The sequence below is a fragment of the Plutella xylostella genome, chromosome 20 (genome assembly GCF_932276165.1).
Source record: "Plutella xylostella chromosome 20, ilPluXylo3.1, whole genome shotgun sequence".
NCBI classification, from domain to species: Eukaryota; Metazoa; Arthropoda; class Insecta; order Lepidoptera; family Plutellidae; genus Plutella; species Plutella xylostella.
In genome coordinates this window covers 5,449,078-5,468,783 of record NC_064000.1, presented here as the reverse complement: position 1 = coordinate 5,468,783, position 19,706 = coordinate 5,449,078, and the positions used below count along the sequence as shown (strand labels likewise).

Here is a 19,706-nt window from a genome sequence, read left to right as displayed (position 1 = left end):
CAGGTCCCAACGCTACTCGTCCAACGTATGGATCTAGAAAATTGCATTGGCCCCAACGTTGGGGCGAGTGTTGGTAGTTGGCCGGCTCGTGTCGGTTTTATCAAAGGAATCTGCGCCAACGCTGGCGATCACGCCCACACGTTGGCGCTTCGCTCAGTGCTCTTGCAACATGCAACGAGTGCGGACGTCAAGCGAGAATGGATTTCTCATCCACAAAATCATCACATTTATGGAAAAATTAAAAAGTTACAGATTTTATTGAACTTTACAACAAGCACATCCAATAATATGAGATGAAACTCGAAAGGAACATAAAAATCAAAATGTATCAGCTGATGCATGGCGCAGCATTCAACAGAAGATGGGCATGATCTTCTCAATTGAAGATTCAATTATCGCCTCAGAGCAGTTAAGATTTCTGTATCGGACATCTTTACGTTGGCCCTGCTGGGACACAACTAGTTTATTAGCCAACGTATGTACGCCTCACCCAATTTGCAGTCCAACGTTGGTACGAGCGTTGGGGCCAACGTATGGAGCCGGCCTGAGGTGATGCGATGATGCTCATTTGTTATTTAGCAAACACGCCCCGAGACAATGGGTATTGTTGACGAGATCCCGAGTAAGCAGCGGTCCGATTCAGTCATCAGATCTGATCACAATCGGATCAGCTGACCGAGCGAAAAATCTGCGCACCGGAACGGCGGATTTTCGGAAGCGAGTTTCGGTTCGGGGGAAATTTCGTGACTGGAAAAGTCTTTTGGGAAAATCTCGGTTGGTTTTGGGAAGGGTCCAGTCATTGTGTATTTTGTCGGGTAAACGGTTCGGTAGTATTTCGATAGTAAGCGAATTCTTTGGGAACGAGTGAGTGACTCATGTGTCTCACGGCTGTGACTCATTTGAAAAACGTTTAGAAATTAATTAATTTTTTTTTTTTTAACTATTATTAAACGTTGAATTAAGTTTTAGTTTTAGTCTTCTCAGTAAGCGAACAAATAAGATTAGAATTATTATATTTTTTAAACATCTATTAACCACACGAAAACAATTTGTAAACAATATTATACCTACACAAAAACAGCATCAGTAACATTTAAAGTACCTACTTAAATAAAAGTTAGGTGCGCGATAGAGTTAATAGTCTTGATACGAGCACGGGTCTTGCTATCGAGATAACGCGATAAGCGGTGCAGATCTGTTATCAGTTTATCACGGAGATAGCTTATCAGTGCACCCACTTGCAGTACTCACTGTGTATGCCTAGACCTAGGTAGTATAGGTATCACCACCGACACATTAGCAATTACAATCTAAACAGCATTGACAAAGGAATAAAGAGAGGACATGGCATATCCACGAAAAAAATGCGCCTACCTAAACTTTGGTGTCAATTAAAATGGCGGCTTTTTTCTTGAAAAATGTAAACAAACAAATTGTTTGACAGCTGAAGTACCTTGTGTTTGGATGTCAATCAACATGGCGACCGGTCGCAATGTTGTAATTTTTGGCAAAAACAAAACTACTGTTGTCCTTTTTTACGTAGGATAACACCAATAAGTTAAAAAGAGACGACGATATACTTTTAAGTACCGATTTTTATGCCAGGTCCTCTCTTTATTCCTTTGTCATTGCTAAACAGCGATGCTCGTCTGTCAAACATCTGTCAGATCCATACAATTTTGAATTTACGTCAGATTTGACAAGTGAGCGACGCTGCCTAACTAATGTTCGGTGGTGATAGCCCCACAGTACCTTGTTGAGGTCATAATCGTCAGTGGATTTATTTACAAAAGGCATGACTTACGCGGTACACGTATACATGACGAAAGTGTTATTGTTTTTATAACTTCTATGAGTGATCGTTAACGAAATTAAATAGAAACAGATGGATATAAATAATTGATAAGATTTGTTTAGGAAAAGCGGAGAGTGGCAGAAAACCCAATCGAGTCAAAATAAGCCAATTCCATTGTTAAGTAGCCATCTAGCAATGCCCTATGCTCTGATCTAAACATTAAGTCCTGTTAAGATCAACGAATGATTTTGGTAGCGTTTATTTTTAAAATACTTGACATAATTGATAAATCACATCAATCGATTCTGGCTAAAGTGGAATATGTAAAATATACATAATATTATGGCAAGTTTACACGAGGAGTGGCGTTCATAAGAATGACGCCGGTAGTGTCGTGTAGCGCAGGTACAGTCACCGTATACCGATTTATACAGGGTGAGTGAACTTTACAAAGCCGAAATAATAACCAGTAACAATTTTATCCTATGTAGGGATGTTAGTGGCTCTCTAGAATGGAACCTTTGTTTATATATCTAAGAGTTTACGTTTTCTCGCATACCAAGTGGCGCCTCTAGCGTAAACTATCATGAAACTTTTGACAGATAAATGTATGCATATTAAAACCTAACCTTCTCTCGTTTTCGTAAATTGAAAACCTCGGATACCTCTCATCCTATTTTTATTTTTATAACTCTATAAGATTGCTATAAGCAATAAGGCCGCCTTTTTGTACTGTTTTTATTTTAAGTATTATTTTTTGGTGCAAATAAAGAGTATTGTATTGTAAATTGCAAAACCTCTCGGCTCTGTACCTCCACGACTGTGCCTCCGTTACACCGGCTATTGTCAACAAGACACAACACCGTATTACGAGGAGCCGCTCGGACAACAACCGTTTCTGAGAAGCCTGAAACTATGCGCCCGCTTCCCAGACGTGTCGAGGGAAAACTCATTTTCAAGTTAACTACAGTAGGTTGCGTCACTTATACAGGATGTTGCAAAAGCCCAACGCCCAAAAATTCTGAACAGAACAGCCTGTATATGGATCCGCGTTTACAAAAAAGCGTGCCGTACTGAAAAATATTCGAAAACCTCTGTAGTTTACCTACAAAAAATGCCGATCCTAAATTTTTGTATATGTAAAATAATATCTTCTAGGATGAATGCTGTTCTTATCTATTTATCAGTAGGTAAATAGCGTGCGTTATGTCTAACTTGCTGACGTTTTCAGACTATGCAATGTTGATATAAGGTCTGGTTAGTTTATCTAAGGGAAAAGATGTTCTGGTAAACTGTATTCATCCTAACTAATATTATAAATGCGAAAGTAACTGTGTCTGTCTGTCTGTCTGTTACTCTTTCACGCCAAAACTACTGAACGGATTTGAATGAAATTTGGTATACATACGGTCTAGACCCTGGGAAAGAACATAGGCTAATTTTTATCCCGAAATTCCCACGGGAAAACTTTTTAAGGCGAAGCGAAGCGCGCGGGAACAGCTAGTACATCATAATACAGTCACGGGCAAAGAAACAGTTCCACTTACAAAATTCAGACACCAAATGGCCCCAATTTATTTATTTAATAGGAAATTTTAACAAAATATTTACGTTTATAGTTGGTAATATTCTGATGCACCGTTAAATGTAGTTAAATATTCCAGAAGCCGTCATTAAATTAGTATTTTTTTTCGTTTAGGAGTAATTTGGTGATTTTCTCAATGGAACTTTTTCATTGTCCGTGAGTATACACACTCATAAAATATATTTGCCAATATTCATTTCGGTTTCATATTCAATCCTATAATGATGGATTTACGATGGTAAATCAAATAATAACTTAACACTTAAACCCAGTTAACAGCTACTTAAAGCTGTTTAACCTGAATAAACCTTAACTGATCGTAGTGAAACACTTTTCAAATTTAATCATAAACTTGACAAGTACAATTAGAAAGCTCAGCTCGGTAGAATGCGCCATGGATGTGTTAAAGCTGGATAGGGATAAGAAGAATACTCTTTATGGTTGTAAGTGCGGTGCGGCCGTCGTAACTCATAACCCACGAGCGCTGCAACAACCATCTATATAGATGCTGTGGCCAATGATGATATTGTTGTAAGTACACCAAAAATAATAATAAAAACATTACCCTTCAACTTCGGCAGTCGGGTAATTAACAAGTTGTAACTTAATTAGGGTACAAAAGTCTTATCACTTCAAGCGATCTCTGCCAGATAACATTTGCATGGATAGACTAAGATTAGATGGGATTTTGATAGATTGCCGTGGTCGTGTATCGTATAAATAAGGCATAGTCCTCTTATTCGAGAGGCCAAGTGTTAAAATCCTAGTTTGTATCACTGATGCTCTAAAAGTATCTAATGTAGAGGAGACCTTCGCACCTAAGGTGTTTAATATAATACTGGTCAAAGTGCCTTATCCATAATTTAGCGCATCTGAGCTCAGCAACAATAGCTACTGTCATAGTCATAAGCATAACAAACAGGTTATTTGGCCCGATATATCACGAAGTATCAATATCTATTTGTCAAATCCGACCAACCAGATCAATTCTTCGACCTGTAGAGCGATCCGGAAAAAACGCAGCATATTCTATTCGATAGTCTATTCGAAAGTGCTGTCAACCTGTCAACAACAAAATGGCGGTGTATAGATTTGCGAAAGTTTGACAGCTATCATTCCATAGGTCATTGTCAGAATAATATTATATACTCTGTGGTCATTCTTTTCGAAACTCATTTGAAAGGTAAAAAGTGTTCGAAAGTGCTGTCAAGTTGACAATAGTCGCACTCGCATTCGATTCTATTCGTTAGCTCGAATTTTCGTGATACGGGTACTGAATTCTAACTAGAAGAAGACAATTTTGATCTTTGAAAGGCACTTTCGGATGCTTTTGATATGCAAAATCCTAAATCCTAAATAATATTATAAATGCGAAAGTAACTCTGTGTCTGTCTGTTACTCTTTCACGCCAAAACTACTGAACAGATTTGAATGAAATTTGGTATACAGATGGTCTAGTCTAGACACTGAGAAAGAACATAGGCTATTATTTTTAGCCCGGAATTCCCGCGGGAAAACTCTTTAACGCGAAGCGAAGCTCGCGGGAACATCTAGTACCATATAAATACCTAGATACAGTTTTACCTACACCTATACTCATATGTTCACGACTGTAATTATTAAAGGGGTATAGTCAAAAAATACTGTACCAAAATGCGACTTCATAACCTACAGCAATTTCTACCAGGTAACCTATCTCTCTCTTTCAAGAGAATGATTTAATAATTCGAACACTATTCTATAACATAACGAGTTGTACTTAATTTAATAAGATAAATGGTTGAATCAAAGCCATGATCGGAAGTTGTTGAATATTGACTGATGGCTCCAACTCCGTAATACTTTCATTGATAAATCTTTGATTGAGAAACGCATGACGCAGACTTGAACCTCCTACGCTTTGGGAATAACTGTTTAAGTTTAGAATAAATGTTGTCTTGTACTTCTTAGTAGTAACGGTGCGTGCGTTCTGTTCTATTCTATTCTATTCTATTCTCTGTGGGGGTGTAAGTACCTGCACCTGGCTCTCTCGAGTGGAACCTTTGTGCATATCCCCAAGGTCTAAACTGCCTTCTAAGCTTGGACCAACTCCCACCACGCTGGTCCACTGCGGGTTGGTGGGTTCACATATCTAGATGTGTGTACATAGCGTTATTTTAACTCAATTTAGAGTTAGTGACTAACCCTAGACCAGTTCTAGTGTTGGTCACCGACACGTTAAGAAGACCCGAGTGGGGTTGGTTGGTATAAAATGGCTGACAACTTAGAGCATTATTAATTAATAACTTTTTACTGACTTATCTGATTTCACAAACGTTTATGTTGAATGTAAGCATATATTGGTAGGCTTCTTGCATATTTATTTCACTAAGATTTTTTGTGTTTTCGGTTAATAAGTATCTAAGTTGATACCAATTATCACCGGTTGCTAACTCTCAAAAAGTTACAAAATACGGGGGCTGGGGGGTTACTCTACATAATATACTGACGTAAAACGAACGAACGAGAGCTGTCGTGCAATCGGCACGTTTAGTACAACAGGATAGAGTCGTGGCTATAGACTTAGGTACATTTTAATATAGCTAAGAACAATCGAGGTAGAATTGCCTATAACCATAGACTAATATTAGCCGTTTCGTAGCTACGCTACCACAGACTGATACACAGATACGTTAAGCTTATAACACCACTCTTTTTCGCCGGCGGTTAAAAATAACGTAGTGACGGAGGGTGCCAGTGGAATGACACTCGTCATAGTAATAATAAAAAGTCAGCGAGTGCTCGCAATTATAGTTCGCTTTCACTTTTAAAGCCGCCATTAAGCGACACTTCTGTCTATCTCAACTCATTATGAGAATGAAAGTAAAGTCGAGATTGCGATCACACTGGTAACGAATCATAACTAAAATGCGAGGAGTCCTTAATAGTAATAGTTCAAATATACCTTAGTTTTAAAGCATAAGTGCCAATTTCTCCATAGTCGGTTGGAGCATAACCAGGGAGTACTGGTTGACCGTCATGAATTTTATATGGAGATGACGTTAAATTTATAAATCAATCCCTGTCGGTTAGATAACCGACTATGGAGAAATTGGCACTAAGTTCATCAGCATTAGCCCGTAAATAACTTAATATACTTAAACTACATAATTATGTAAGTACTGTGTGTGTACATTTACACATATTCTCATATTTCTCATGACTACTGTAATTCCCGAAGGGGTAGTCAGAGGTGACTAGCAAGCGAAACACCCACTTTTCTCCGTACTTTTATCAAAGTATCACTAAATTTCCATAATACATTGTTTTCGTATTGTAGAAACTCAAGTAGGTATCATATCAGATTATAATTTACTGAAACCATAAAGTATTATTTACGCCACCTCTGTACCAACAAGTATCAAACAACATTAACATACACACATGCAGATAAAAGCTACTATTTAGTAAAAGGTGAACCGCCCTGTCCACCGCGGCCGAACACAAAACAACCAAATGAGAATTTGCAAACATATAACTATAGAGAAATTGAATGGTCCAGGCCGATCGCCGCTGGCCAACTGGGACCTCCAGTTTGGACCTTAGTGTGTTTGAGCTAGTTATTATTCTGTGGTTTGAGCTAGATCTGTGAGGGAGGCACAAATGGGCAATTTTTTTTGATAGCCAAGTTTTAAAGATATTACTTATCGGGTAAAAATTGGTAAACGTTGTTAGTGAAAGTTGATGTTTACTTTTATAGAGGACCTACGGAAATCTAAGTATTCAATGCAGTAAAGGTAAAGTTCAGTAGGTTTTTTATAATAATTATAGGTAGGTACTTTGAATTTCTTTTTTCAGGCAGACCCACGGTTTCACGAACTTTTATCTAAAAATAGTACTTATTTGTAAAATATATAAATGAAATTAAGTAGGTAAATGTTCTTTATTACACGCAAAATTTTACAATTATTTGTAGATTGTTATAATTTTACTGTACCAAAATTTCACAACGGCTCCGTCATTAGAGAAGAATAGAGTATTGCTTCATTGAACACCACATAAAGTATGTAATGGATCCTTTGTTCGAAGGTCCGAATACTGAGGGCCCAGCGCGCCCCCGCCCTGCGCGATGGTATCGCAAAATAATTCCCAATTTCACCGTTTTGCGTCGTCTGTCGTGATTTTATTAGTTTTATTTTAAGCGGTAACCGTCGCGGCGAGGGCTCAACCATAAATTATAGTTCGGTAGCAATCTTAAAGAGGTTCAGAGATTTTTTACTTTTGTTCAGCCGTTTGAAGAATTTATGTTCGTATCGTACATAGTAGTGGACAGTCGAACTGTCGCGGACGGTTACGCTCACTTTTTAAAAGTTTAAATTTGGAATACCGCTCTCAGATATTATGCCAGCCAGTCGCATTCGTAGCATGACAGTTTATTGATAATGCACCTCTTCCGATAATGCAATGTAATTATGTATCAAAATTTTAATAAGTAGGTATATACACCTACTTAATTTAACTTACCGTACCTTCTACATAATTTAAATCAAATTTCAAATATAAATTCCAAAATTCGAAAATATTTTCCCTAATGTCTATTCTATCTAGCTTAGCAATGATATAGCTAAAGTTAATGGCAGTATTTTACTCAGTAGTTCTGTCTCCTACGCAGCGGCATAAAGCTTGTACTCATTATCTTTCATCAAACTACCTACTGGCTGTAGATTCAAGGGATGTGAATTATTACGTATATTCAGTCGAACATTGAAGAGAAATTCAGGAATTCCAATGGGTATGGTATAAATATTCATAAAAAATTACGAAGCAAACTCTTTAAGCCTCCCATTTGATAGACAACCTAGATAAGGCACACGTAAGGAGCAAAAACTATTCGGACTGCCAAGACTAAACGTAAGATTCGGTATCCAAAAACGGATTCCTAATACTGGCAATTGGAATACCTAGTTTTTGATTTTTTTCTTCCGATTTTAAACTTGGAAGGCATCCTAACGGTATTCGCCACGAGACATAACTCGGTCGGTTGGCGAATAAAACCTTTTTTCGTTATTTTCTGTTGACCTTAGACGGTCGTGTTCGATTCTTGAATCTTAGTTTTTAAAATGTGCCAGTGTTCCCTTTTATTCAATTCAAGAAAGTTAAATCGCTGAAGTAAATTTTCAAGTAACGTATGTTGTAGTGGCAACTACACAGTATGTGCAGTATATGCGGCTAAAAACTCATAGCCTATAAATAATAATCAAAATTTACATCTTAATTTGAAACCTGTAGCTAAATAAGTACCAGTTTACAAAACAACTTTGTTTCTCTGAAACGGCTTTTCAATAATTACCAAGCCTACGAGTGTGTCCCTACAAAAACAACCGCATCAGTCAACTATACCGAATGGAATTATTAATTACCTTTAAAATGCACTTAACCAAAGTTTTATCGCCGCAGGACGATTGTGACAAAAAGCGCATATTGGCGACTCTAATTGCGTTCAACGCCGGGCAGAATTGAAAAAAATCGCAAAGCAAGAATCCCGCCTATTTTTAAAAATGGAACCCGACGATGATTCGCCTAATTAATAAACCAATCACGTACCGTCGAGACGCGGCGTCAGGCGCGGCAGACGCGCGGCAGGGCGGAGGGGGATGCAATGATCGGAAATTCGAATCCTACATTTTTTCTGCTGGCAACGTAACTTGTAATTGGCTTGACGGCCAATGCCATCAAACTTAGAAATGTATTAATATTTAATGCGAGTCTAGTTAGCGTCAGAAGTAAGTAAATAAATGTAGTTTTACGAGTAATTACTAGAGAAACATCTTGTACTCAGTATCGGCCCTTCACAGGAGAGCAGCAAAAACATAAGTAGTCTATAGCGCCTTAATGTCCACCCGAGACATTCATATCACAACGTTACGGCACCAAATGTAGATTCAGTGTCGTTATAAATAAGTGACATGCATGACACAGCAGTATGTTGTCTTTCTTGTGATCGAAAGGACATTAAAGTGAATGAAACACTCAAATTAGGCAACAAAAGACACGATCCGATATTGACACCGAAAAATTACACGAAAAAATGCGGAGGTTTGGGAATTGAAAAAAAATATCATTTATCAAATAAATGTAGTCCCTTTTATGAACTTGCACAGCGTGACAGTAAAAACTAGTGGAATAATAAATGCGTGATCTGGCAACACTGGGCTCGAGCGCTGCCGAAGTCTGCCGGGGAAGGACGAAGATTAGCGAGCGAGCGCTTTTTGTCTGCATCAATCGATGCGCTCTCGCGCATTCGTATAATGAATAATTCAAAAATTGACATGAAATGGCGTATGGTTCTTTTTATAAATGAAAGGTGCCCGATTGAGGACTGTAACCGCCTGACGAATTCATTGGCCAACGGCTTTTTGCGGCCCATAATTACTGTTTTACTTTTATGAATTATGAAAATTAATATGCAGCCTTGATCATCCTCCGGCTGACGTCATGACCTTAGTCTCGCTGTAATCAAGTCTAGATTGTGGTCTCATTTCGAGCACGCCACACGTTTATGAGGACTCCAATAAACTTTACTGGCAAACCGCAAATATTTATAACTTGCGCCGTCAACGGCTGAAAATATGGAGCCGATGAAATAATATTAATAACGTTAATATTATTGTACAAACGTACAGCTACCATCACATCACGCATGCTTATATGAGATTACTTAAACAGTTTTTAAAATTATTCTTGAATAAGTGTAAAATCTACGTTGAACGTTACGTCAAAGTCAAATTAACGTTGAAGTTAACAATGTAGCTTAACTCAGGAATAGGATCAATACAATGATGATTTTATAACTTTGTGTAAGTACTTACTTATGTATGTACGAGTATACATGAAATTTTAGATTAAAAGCAGTAATGTCTTAATAGCCGACCAAGGAATTAAAAAAGGAGTTTAGATTAATGAGCAAAACCAATCAAAACGCGACCCAAACCCCGCGTCTAGAATTGAGTGTTGCCACAAAAACGACGTAATTAATTCCCGAAATGCTGTTAATGATTTTGCGATGGCAACCCAACGGGCATTTCCAAGTATAAGTAATCTGTGCATCTGAATGCAGGTTGCAGATCTCAGCTTTTTGGCTAAATGGCTTCATCACATGACTGGTAGATGACGATGGTGAGTTATGATTATGAGGACCTCATGCGGGTATGTTTTTCTTAGAGGTTATTATTTCGATCGCTAATTAACAAGCATCATTGAGATTGATGGCTTGATAAAGGCCAACTCATTTGTAAGTTAAGGTTTTTGTGAAAATATCGTCTCGCTGTTAAGTTCTTAAATCAAAGTACTTAAGGTAAGGATGGTACCGTTATTGAATATTGTTAAAACAAGATGGTTCCCACAACAATTTATTTATTTATTTATTTATTTATTTATTTATTTATTTATTTATAATATAAGTAAGACTTTTTGTAAGTTACTGCTTTATGTATTGCAGTGAACTCTTATTTATTAATAAGTAGTTTAAAATATTTTTACGTTAGAATGAGAGGTTGCATTGGTACCACCAGTCACTACCACGATGTACTACGTACCTAAGTACCTACGCATAGTTTCAGATTATTATTGTATATTTGTATTGTATCTGTATTCTTACGTAGATAGGTACAGTGAGCTGCAAAAGCCGTCAAGCAGATAAAAAAATCGTAACTTCGATATAAGTATCTACTATACATCAGACACTAACTGTAAGTATTGCTTACCACAAAAAAGTGTACTTAAATCAAGTAGGTAGAATGGTTTTTGAAAACAAGCAAGTATTTGAAATAAATCTACATTTAAATATTTGACAGTGCTAAACATCTATTTATCGGTGGTCTCTTCCTCGGTCAATAATAGCTACATGTATAGCTATAGGTAAAAGGTTAGAATAGAATATATACTCACTTATAAGCTGAAAAAGACATGTTTCCATCCACGCACTGTTCATCCACCACGCCACCTGTCGTCAGCATGAGGGTGTTCATTCGTGAGTGCACTCCAAGCCACAGAATCGATAATCGATCAACTGGGAAACACAATCGATCGAATCAAATCGTAATCGACCGACGCAAATGCTGATCACAATCGATCGACTGGCTTGCGCACAACACTAGCACTGAACGTTCAAAGTCCGGTGTGAATGAGATGGTGACATTATTTCTGCCACTTCACTAGGTGATTGTCCTCCAACAGTTCATATCTGGGGACAAACAAAGTCTTGTTAATATTACTCATGAAACTATAGATAACTAGTTATGTAGGTATATACTGAAAGGCTAAACGCAGTATCTAGAAGTCAGATATTAACCCAAAGACAAATCTTTAACAACGCTGCCATCTTACAAACAACCTTTCTACATGTACTACCTATACATAAGTATCCAAACAGCTTGAATGTAATAATGGAAGGTTCCATATACAAGGGGTATAAGTACTTAAGTAAACCCCAAATAAACAACTAACCGTATCACCTACCAACCCAATGCCACTTAATTCCTGAAACAGTATCGAATCAAAGAAGCACCTAAAATGGATTCTTCGATGTCAAAACATTTATCAATAACAGCTTAAACTATAACGGCGTACCAGAGAATACCTCCATTCTAATCCATCGTCAGTTCAGCCCTGGGGGTCAGTCTATCTAACGAAAAATTAAGTTTCAGACCGCTGCTGCGCGAGCCATGACTCCATCTTGTTTTACTAAACGTGGCGATGGCACGACAGCTCTCGTTGGTTGGTTTTCCGTCAGTATAAAGTAACCCTCCTGCTTCTGATGCTGCGCGATAGCTAACCGGTCGTCGCCATCTTGGATCTGATTGACAGCTGTCAAGGCGGCGGCGCTGTGACGCGTCGACCACGCTGCTAATACAAGACGCGCGGCTAATTTCGAAAAAATAATCTCTTTAGATAGAATCTTTGTTTTCACTGTTTCAATGTGCTTGCTTGGGTTTTCCTGTTTTGTTGGGCATAGTTGGTGGTTTTTCAGGAGTTTGGTAGGTAGATTGTTAGCAATAGCAAGTCGGCTAGCAAAGTTCTATGCTTAAAAGATATGTGGATGAGGTAGAAGGTACAGGGGTGTAATCGCGATTTTTAAATCAACTTCATTTGAACAAAAAACGTGGGTATTAGTACATAATTATGTAAAAGTAAGTAGCTAGTCACCCCGTAGGTATTTCACGCATAATAGCCCACCTTAGAGGCTAAATGCGGAAAATCAGTAAAAACAGTACAAAGTAAAAGTAAAAACAGTACAAAAAGGCCCTATGGTTATAATATAATCTCCACCAGTAAGCTTTAACCAAATATATTAATGAGCAAGACTTAATGTACCTATGATGTTATAAGTACATCACAATCTAGAATACGGCCCTAATAGTCCTAATACACTCACGAGTCTCGCGAGTAATGAAAAAGTTCTTGAGAAAATCATCAAATTACTATTTACGGAAAGGGCTAGCATGTTTGTGCATACTTTACAAATTAATTGAACTCAATAAACTGTAATATTTTTTCATGAATAATTGAGTAGGTACATAAATTAAACCGTAGCTAAAAGTGAATAAAGTGATAACTTAATAAAGTTTAAATATTTCAAAATTTTAACATTACCAGCACATGTAACGAACAAGAAACTGTTAGGCTGAAGTTTTATAGATTAGTAGAACTTTAAAATGTAGAGCCAATTTTTGTAGGAGGATTAGGTCAGTAGAACCTTAATAACTATTTCACATTATGTCAATGTATTCAATGTTGTAGATTCAGAATGTACAGACTGCCACAGAGACATCTGACCCCGCAAACGTAATTCATTTAAGTTTTCTCAACTTAGAAGGGGTCCGCTTGTGATAAAATATTCATGGCAAGCAGCTACTAATGTAGCATATGTACTAATGTATGTAATGGTTTAATAACCTAGTGTTAAAATTTCCAATAACTGTACAGAGGTAAAAAATATATAGATTTAAATACCAATCTCTACCTATCCCATTATTTACACTGCTGAATACGCAACTTCCCATTTTGTAGCTACTAAGCTTTTGCCACTCTGCCTCTTATATACTCACGAGTCACGAGCAATTTAAAAGTTACAGTGACATAGGACCAAACTACTCATAAACGGAAAAATAAGCCATAAGTTAAACAGCGCGCGGGTGAAACTTTTTTAATATGGCCCATATTATATATGGGGCCAATGATGCCTGAAATAAATAATAATCTTTATTTCAAAAATCATTCTTACATTCTTGTTTTACATATACAGTAGAACAAGGGTCAAGTCTCTACTCCCTATATTGGTGGAAAACCTGTAGCTTAGGAATCTTAGGATGAGTAGATGCTCTTCCCTAAAATCTTGCACAATTATAAATACGCTAATAATTAATGGTGTAAATGGTTATTATTATTATAAGCAGCTTTGTATGGCACGAGATTGGGGGTTCACTGCTACTCGTCATACATAGGTACATTATAAACATTTTTAACGAAACAAAAAATCAAAAATAATTTCATTCACACTACGACTAACCTTTCACCTTAGTTATCAATCCGAATGAGGGTAGGCCACTAACAGTAAACCTTTCACCACCGTGAAGGTTAGAAGCATACACCACAACCTACTTTCGATTTTCGTCACCTCTAAATCGATAACATCACGAATCGATTCCATTTATCGACATCGGTCAGTCACATCACTAGACAGGCAGTTGTAGCCAGCTTATTGATACAATCAGACATCTGGACACAACACTGGCTCGATGGCTGGAATTCCAATTAGGTGGGGAGATTTTTGCAATGTTTTTGAAGTCGCTAACAAGATCTTATTTATGAATTCTTGTTGCTATATTTTCTCGGTAATGTTGCTGGGAGCTTTTTTTTTCTTCGTAATAAATCTAGTTATGCATGCAGTATGGTGACAGTATTAGAATGGTGTATTATAAATTAGGTATCTTGGTTTTCACTACTTATTTTGAAGTTTAGACAATCCGTATGAAATTATCGACCTATTCATTAGATATAAGCCCAGTTTTCTCATTTGGGTACATTTTTCAACCTACCTCCTGCTGAGTGAAAATTCAGAAAATTTAATGTTCCATGTCATATCTAACTTAGGTTTAACTTAACGTTTTCAGGTCTGACATTTTCCGTTTCTATATTTCTTCCAGTATTACTTTATGCTCATATAGATACAAAAAATATATATCTATACAACTAGGAAAATTCTTACAATAATCATCACCCTAATAGGGCTAACTTTTGTACCTACTCATACTAGGTATTCCCCTGGCTTTTACTTTAAAAGTAAGAAGACCAATAACTAATAGTATCATTTTAATTTTCTCAGACTCACTTAGAAACAGTGTCATTAAGTTACTTAGTTTATACATTTTCGCCTCTCGGAAACTGGCCGCAAAACACTTCAGTGTTTTTGTAAGTGTAGGACTTAAAGTATAATATTACAAGTATTGAAATTAAAAAAAAACATCCGCACTGTGTGACTGAAGTGGTCAATGTGTGTTATGAAATTATATTCGCCCCTTATTCTATACGTTACCTACCATTCATTCATGATTCCAGTATGTTTTACTTTTATTATGAATTAAATTACAGTGTCGTAGTAGATATTTCAGGTATTTTAGTCTCTATTTGGCGTAAAATAAGCTTCAACATCGGTTTATAATCTCCGTGAATTTATTTGTCCCTTTAGAATACCTAAACAATAAATTTAAATAGATGATCTTGATTCTTGATTGGAAATCAAATAAGTCGGGTGCAGACTGAGTGAGAAAATCTAAACTAAACAACACTAAATGTACATTAATTTATTTTATATTTAATTACTCACATCATTGCACAAAATTTTATATAGTCTATATAAAAAACAAAAGTTTTATCTGCTCACCCTGACAGATATCATCCTATAATAATACCCCAACCAACTTGTCGACTTGAAATTTGAAATTACTACCTGGTAACAGTGTTATAGGCATATAGCATAGGCAGCCAATAGGCATATGGCAACTCCTGTGTTACGGTAACATGCCTATTGGCTATTGTGTAATTAAACAGTTTCTATAAAACTACCTAGTTCATGCGTATTAAATTTCTTATAGGTATATTCTATTCTATTCTATTCTCGGTGGGGGTGAAAGTACCTGCACCTGGCTTTCTCGAGTGGAACCTTTGTGCATATCCCAAAGGTCTAAACTGCCTTCGTAACCTTAGACCATTTTTCCCACCACGCTGGTCCACTGCGGGTTGTTCACATATCTATATGTGCTTAATCTAGATATGAGGTTTCCTCACGATGTTTTCCTTCACCGTAAGAGCGACGGTATACATTGTACTTAAGTTAAAAGAATTCATTGGTACATGGGGCCGGGATTCGAACCCGCATCTCTTGCTTGAGAAGCGGGCGCTTACCCGACTGAGCTACCACCGCTCTTAAAACTACCTAGTTCATACGTATTAAATTTCTAATAGGTATATTTTTCAGCTAGGTAGGTACGCAGAGCGACGGGGTGAGCTACGAAACATGGTTTGGCTGCGGTCTAACGCCTCACCTTAGCGGGCCGCGGCGTAGCAAAAAAAGTGGTTCTGTATTGGTTCTTAATATCCCTACAAAGTGATCAATATATTTCTTCTAATCTTCTCATGGTTTTTAATCATAATACCTACATTATTAAAACTAAACTTACTTACTAAACTCTGTAGTTTTCGCCAGAAACGGCCGTTTTAAAACTTGCGTTTTTTTACATTAACTTCTACATTGGGAGGTAGGCTCTAAAAATTTGAACTTAGTATGAAGAGGGCGTGAAACGTAGCAGTTTAGGAAATAACACTTTCAAACGGATTTTTTTTTCCAATTGGCGTCGGCGCTAGTAAACACTTGGGAATATACACTCACTGCCCTCACGGGCAATGAACCTTTTCATTGCCCGTATTTCATACTTCCACTGAGAAAAGCACCAAATTACTCCTAAACGGAAAAGGCTAGCTAAAAAATTTTTGCCTTCCGCAACATTAAAGTACATTTTTAGTAATATTTTGTTCAAATTTTTAATAAAATGTTTGAAAAAAAATGAGTTGTTTGATGTTGGAATTTTGTGAGTGGAACTTTTTCATTGCCCGTGTGTGTAATATGGTGTCAAAATCACTATTAACAAGTTACCTACAGAAGTGCTAGACAGTCTAGATGCCAAAAGAAATAAAGTAAAACAGATCCTAAAAAAAACACTAAGTAAAGGTCGGTTATTTATCAACCGAATGTAATTAAATGTGTAAGGTTTTGGATGAACAGCGATTCAGCTACCCCATATAAACCTCGCAGTTTTCTCGTAATAATTGTACTATTTTTATGATAGTAAACTAGGATATAAAAAATATATTTAAAAAGTTAGCCTTTTCAGTTTTGGGAGTAATTTGGTGCTATGTCAATGAAAATTTTCATTGCTCGCAAATGTACCTTATATGTCGCTCTGCCATGCTATAATATACTTAATATATAAATATACTTAATATTTCTATGTTTGTTTGTTGCCTCCATGTAATATCTTTGCAAATATTGCTTCAAGATATGCAAGCATATCTATTACTAGCTGTTCCCGCGCGCTTCGCTTCGCATTAAAAAGTTTTCCCGTGGGAATTCCGGGATAAAAAGTAGCCTATGTTCTTTCCCAGGGTCTAGACCATATGTATACCAAATTTCATCCAAATCCGTTCAGTAGTTTTGGCGTGAAAGAGTAACAGACAGACAGACAGACAGACAGACAGACACAGTTACTTTCACATTTATAATATTAGTTAGGATGTAGGAAATTGCATCTCTATTATTCTTAGCCAACCTATCTTGATTTTGTGAAAACAATTTTCATTAATTTGATATCATAATGGCTCAGTTAAAGGTTGTCTGCTAGAAATTGCTTTAAGCAATAAGACCGCCTTTTGTACTATGTTATATAGAAGTTGTGATTTTGTAATTTCTTCTTTAATGGTGCAAAATAAAGAGTATTCTATTCTATTCTCAGTTAATACTTTATAGTTAGAGTGCGTGTAGTACATTTTATAAGTTATCGTTAAATCGCTCTTAGCCATAAGGCCACCTTTTATATAATTACTGTTTCCACTGGTTAAAACCTTTGTGTGTTTGTGTTATGTAAAGGCATGTTACACTCACGGGCAATGAAAAGATTCCACTGAGAAAAGCATCACATTACTCCTAAACGGAAAAGGCTAGCTTAATAAAGCTTTCTGCAACATTGAAGTACATTTTACAGAGCATCGGGATATTACCGACTAAACACGGTAGTATTTTGTTTAAATTTGAGTCGTTTGATGTAGACATTTTGTGAGTGGATCTTTTTCATTGACCGTGAGTGTATGAAACGAAACTTGGAGATAGAGTAAAACCTCAGTAGCTCCGACCTCAAGGGAAACGCCTATAACAAGTTCTAGAGTAGAGTTCAAGTTATAGAATATTCGACTTCAGTATGATAAAAAATATGTCGTATGAAGGAGAGTATCTGAGATATTTTTTTTAAGAAAGTTTCTTCACAATTTATCTGATTTTGACTTACGTATAAAGGCTCTACACTAGTCATCATAACATAGAATAAAGCAAAGTTTCTGTGTATATTATTTTATTACTAGCTAAGCGATGCATAAGAAAATTTGCATTATTTTCAAAGAGCTGATGGTGGGAATACAGGAAAATCAATAGTTTTTGAGTTTATTCGTTACAAATATAGGTAATCACAACTTTTATCTTTAAAATATTAGTACAAAAGTCAAAGTCAGTTTCTAATATAAACTAACGTCTAGGCATTTTTTTCAAACTACCTACTATCCTGTCGAAAAGTGCTCTTTGTCTTTGGTAAGACGAAAAATTATAGTATCATTCATTATTTATACTTCGTACATAATATTTCTCCGTCCATCCAAAGGTTGTCTGAAAGATATCGCTCTTAGCGATAAGACCGCCTTTTGTACATTAGTGTTAAATTAAGTACGTAGTTAATGTTTTTTCGGTGTGCAAGCAATAAAGATTTTTTTTTGCATAATTGTTTACAATAATAGTAAATATACCTATGATATTATTATATTGATTGATGAAGTATAGGTACCTACATACTTATGATGGTAATAATGAAGCTCATCTTCAGACATTTAAATGGGAATATTCTGTAAATTGCCTCCACTGTAGTCCACAAAAGCCAGTCAAAGTATTGTCAAATATACATTTTTAACACCTATTAATAGTGACAAACCTATTCATTTAAAGTCGGGAATTCCTTGTTATTTTTCCGCCCAGTGAGTTTATTAACCGAAAGGTAGGTACTAGTACATGCCGGCACGTCAGGTACCTACACCTCAACATTATTTTTGTTTGAATATTCAAAAGCAGGGTCAAAAGGTTGAATATATTTTCTCTATATTCGTAAGTACAAATATATGATAGTTAGTCCAAGTTTTTACGACTTCCCAAACTCATGTGTTTTGCCGTTTTAACATTATACCTACATACCTTATAAGGAAGATTATGTTATAGACTGAATCACTGTTATAACAAGCCTTATTATTTAAATATTTAGGTTCGGTCTTAAGATATTTAATAAATGTCTCCATCGCATTTTCAAACATTTCAGATTATTCATGAAATATTTATTGAAAACTTACCCAGATCAACTTAATCCACTAATTAAAATTTACAGCTGAAACAGCTGAAAAGTACCAACCTGAGAGTCCAAAATTAGTCCAGATGATATTAGACTCAATGACAGTGTTTAAGAGTCATCTCTGTGCACAAGTAGGCTTTCAGGGGCTGCACCCGATTAAATCTTGCAAATATCCAGAAAGTTGGTGAACTTTACACCATAACCTGACACATTAACCAGTACTTAACACAATCTTAATCCGGAAACGTAAATAAAACACAAATTGAACACACGCGAAGTAACACGAGTCTATGGAAAGGGCGGTAGACGGATCGATAGTCCAAAAAGAAAAGTTGTTAGAAGTTTGAAAATTCGTATTTGGATTTGGAACGGCGCGCGGTCGTGGCGCGCTGGTTGGTGGACACGGCGCAGACTGGCGGCGCACGCGCAGGCTGCCGGGCCACCGCGTCAGACGCAGGAGTTGTCAACCTTGATAGTGGGAGGCGCTTCAAGAAAATATTCAAATAGAATTTTAGAAATATTGATTTAATACGTTACGTGAGTGTTATTTATGAAAGCTCTGTGGTATACGCATTGAAGCTTTATAAAAATGTACCATCTACTTTAGTTGTTATTTATAAATAAAATTATAGTA

The 19,706-nt window shown here is 36.5% G+C and overlaps 1 protein-coding gene across 1 annotated transcript in view; it reads right to left on the bottom strand.

Moving 5' to 3' along the window:
• Window positions 1-19,478, bottom strand: part of LOC105384646 (transcription factor Sox-17-beta.3) — an 80,716-nt gene extending 61,238 nt beyond the window's left edge. Inside the window, exons 1-2 of the mRNA XM_038109680.2 lie at window positions 19,133-19,478; window positions 11,307-11,601 (exon numbers count right to left, since the gene is read on the bottom strand). Coding sequence (XP_037965608.2) covers window positions 11,307-11,386 — 80 coding nt within the window. The 5' untranslated portion in view covers window positions 11,387-11,601; window positions 19,133-19,478. The remainder of the gene's footprint in view (window positions 1-11,306; window positions 11,602-19,132) is intronic.
• Between the last annotated feature and the right edge of the window lie 228 nt (window positions 19,479-19,706).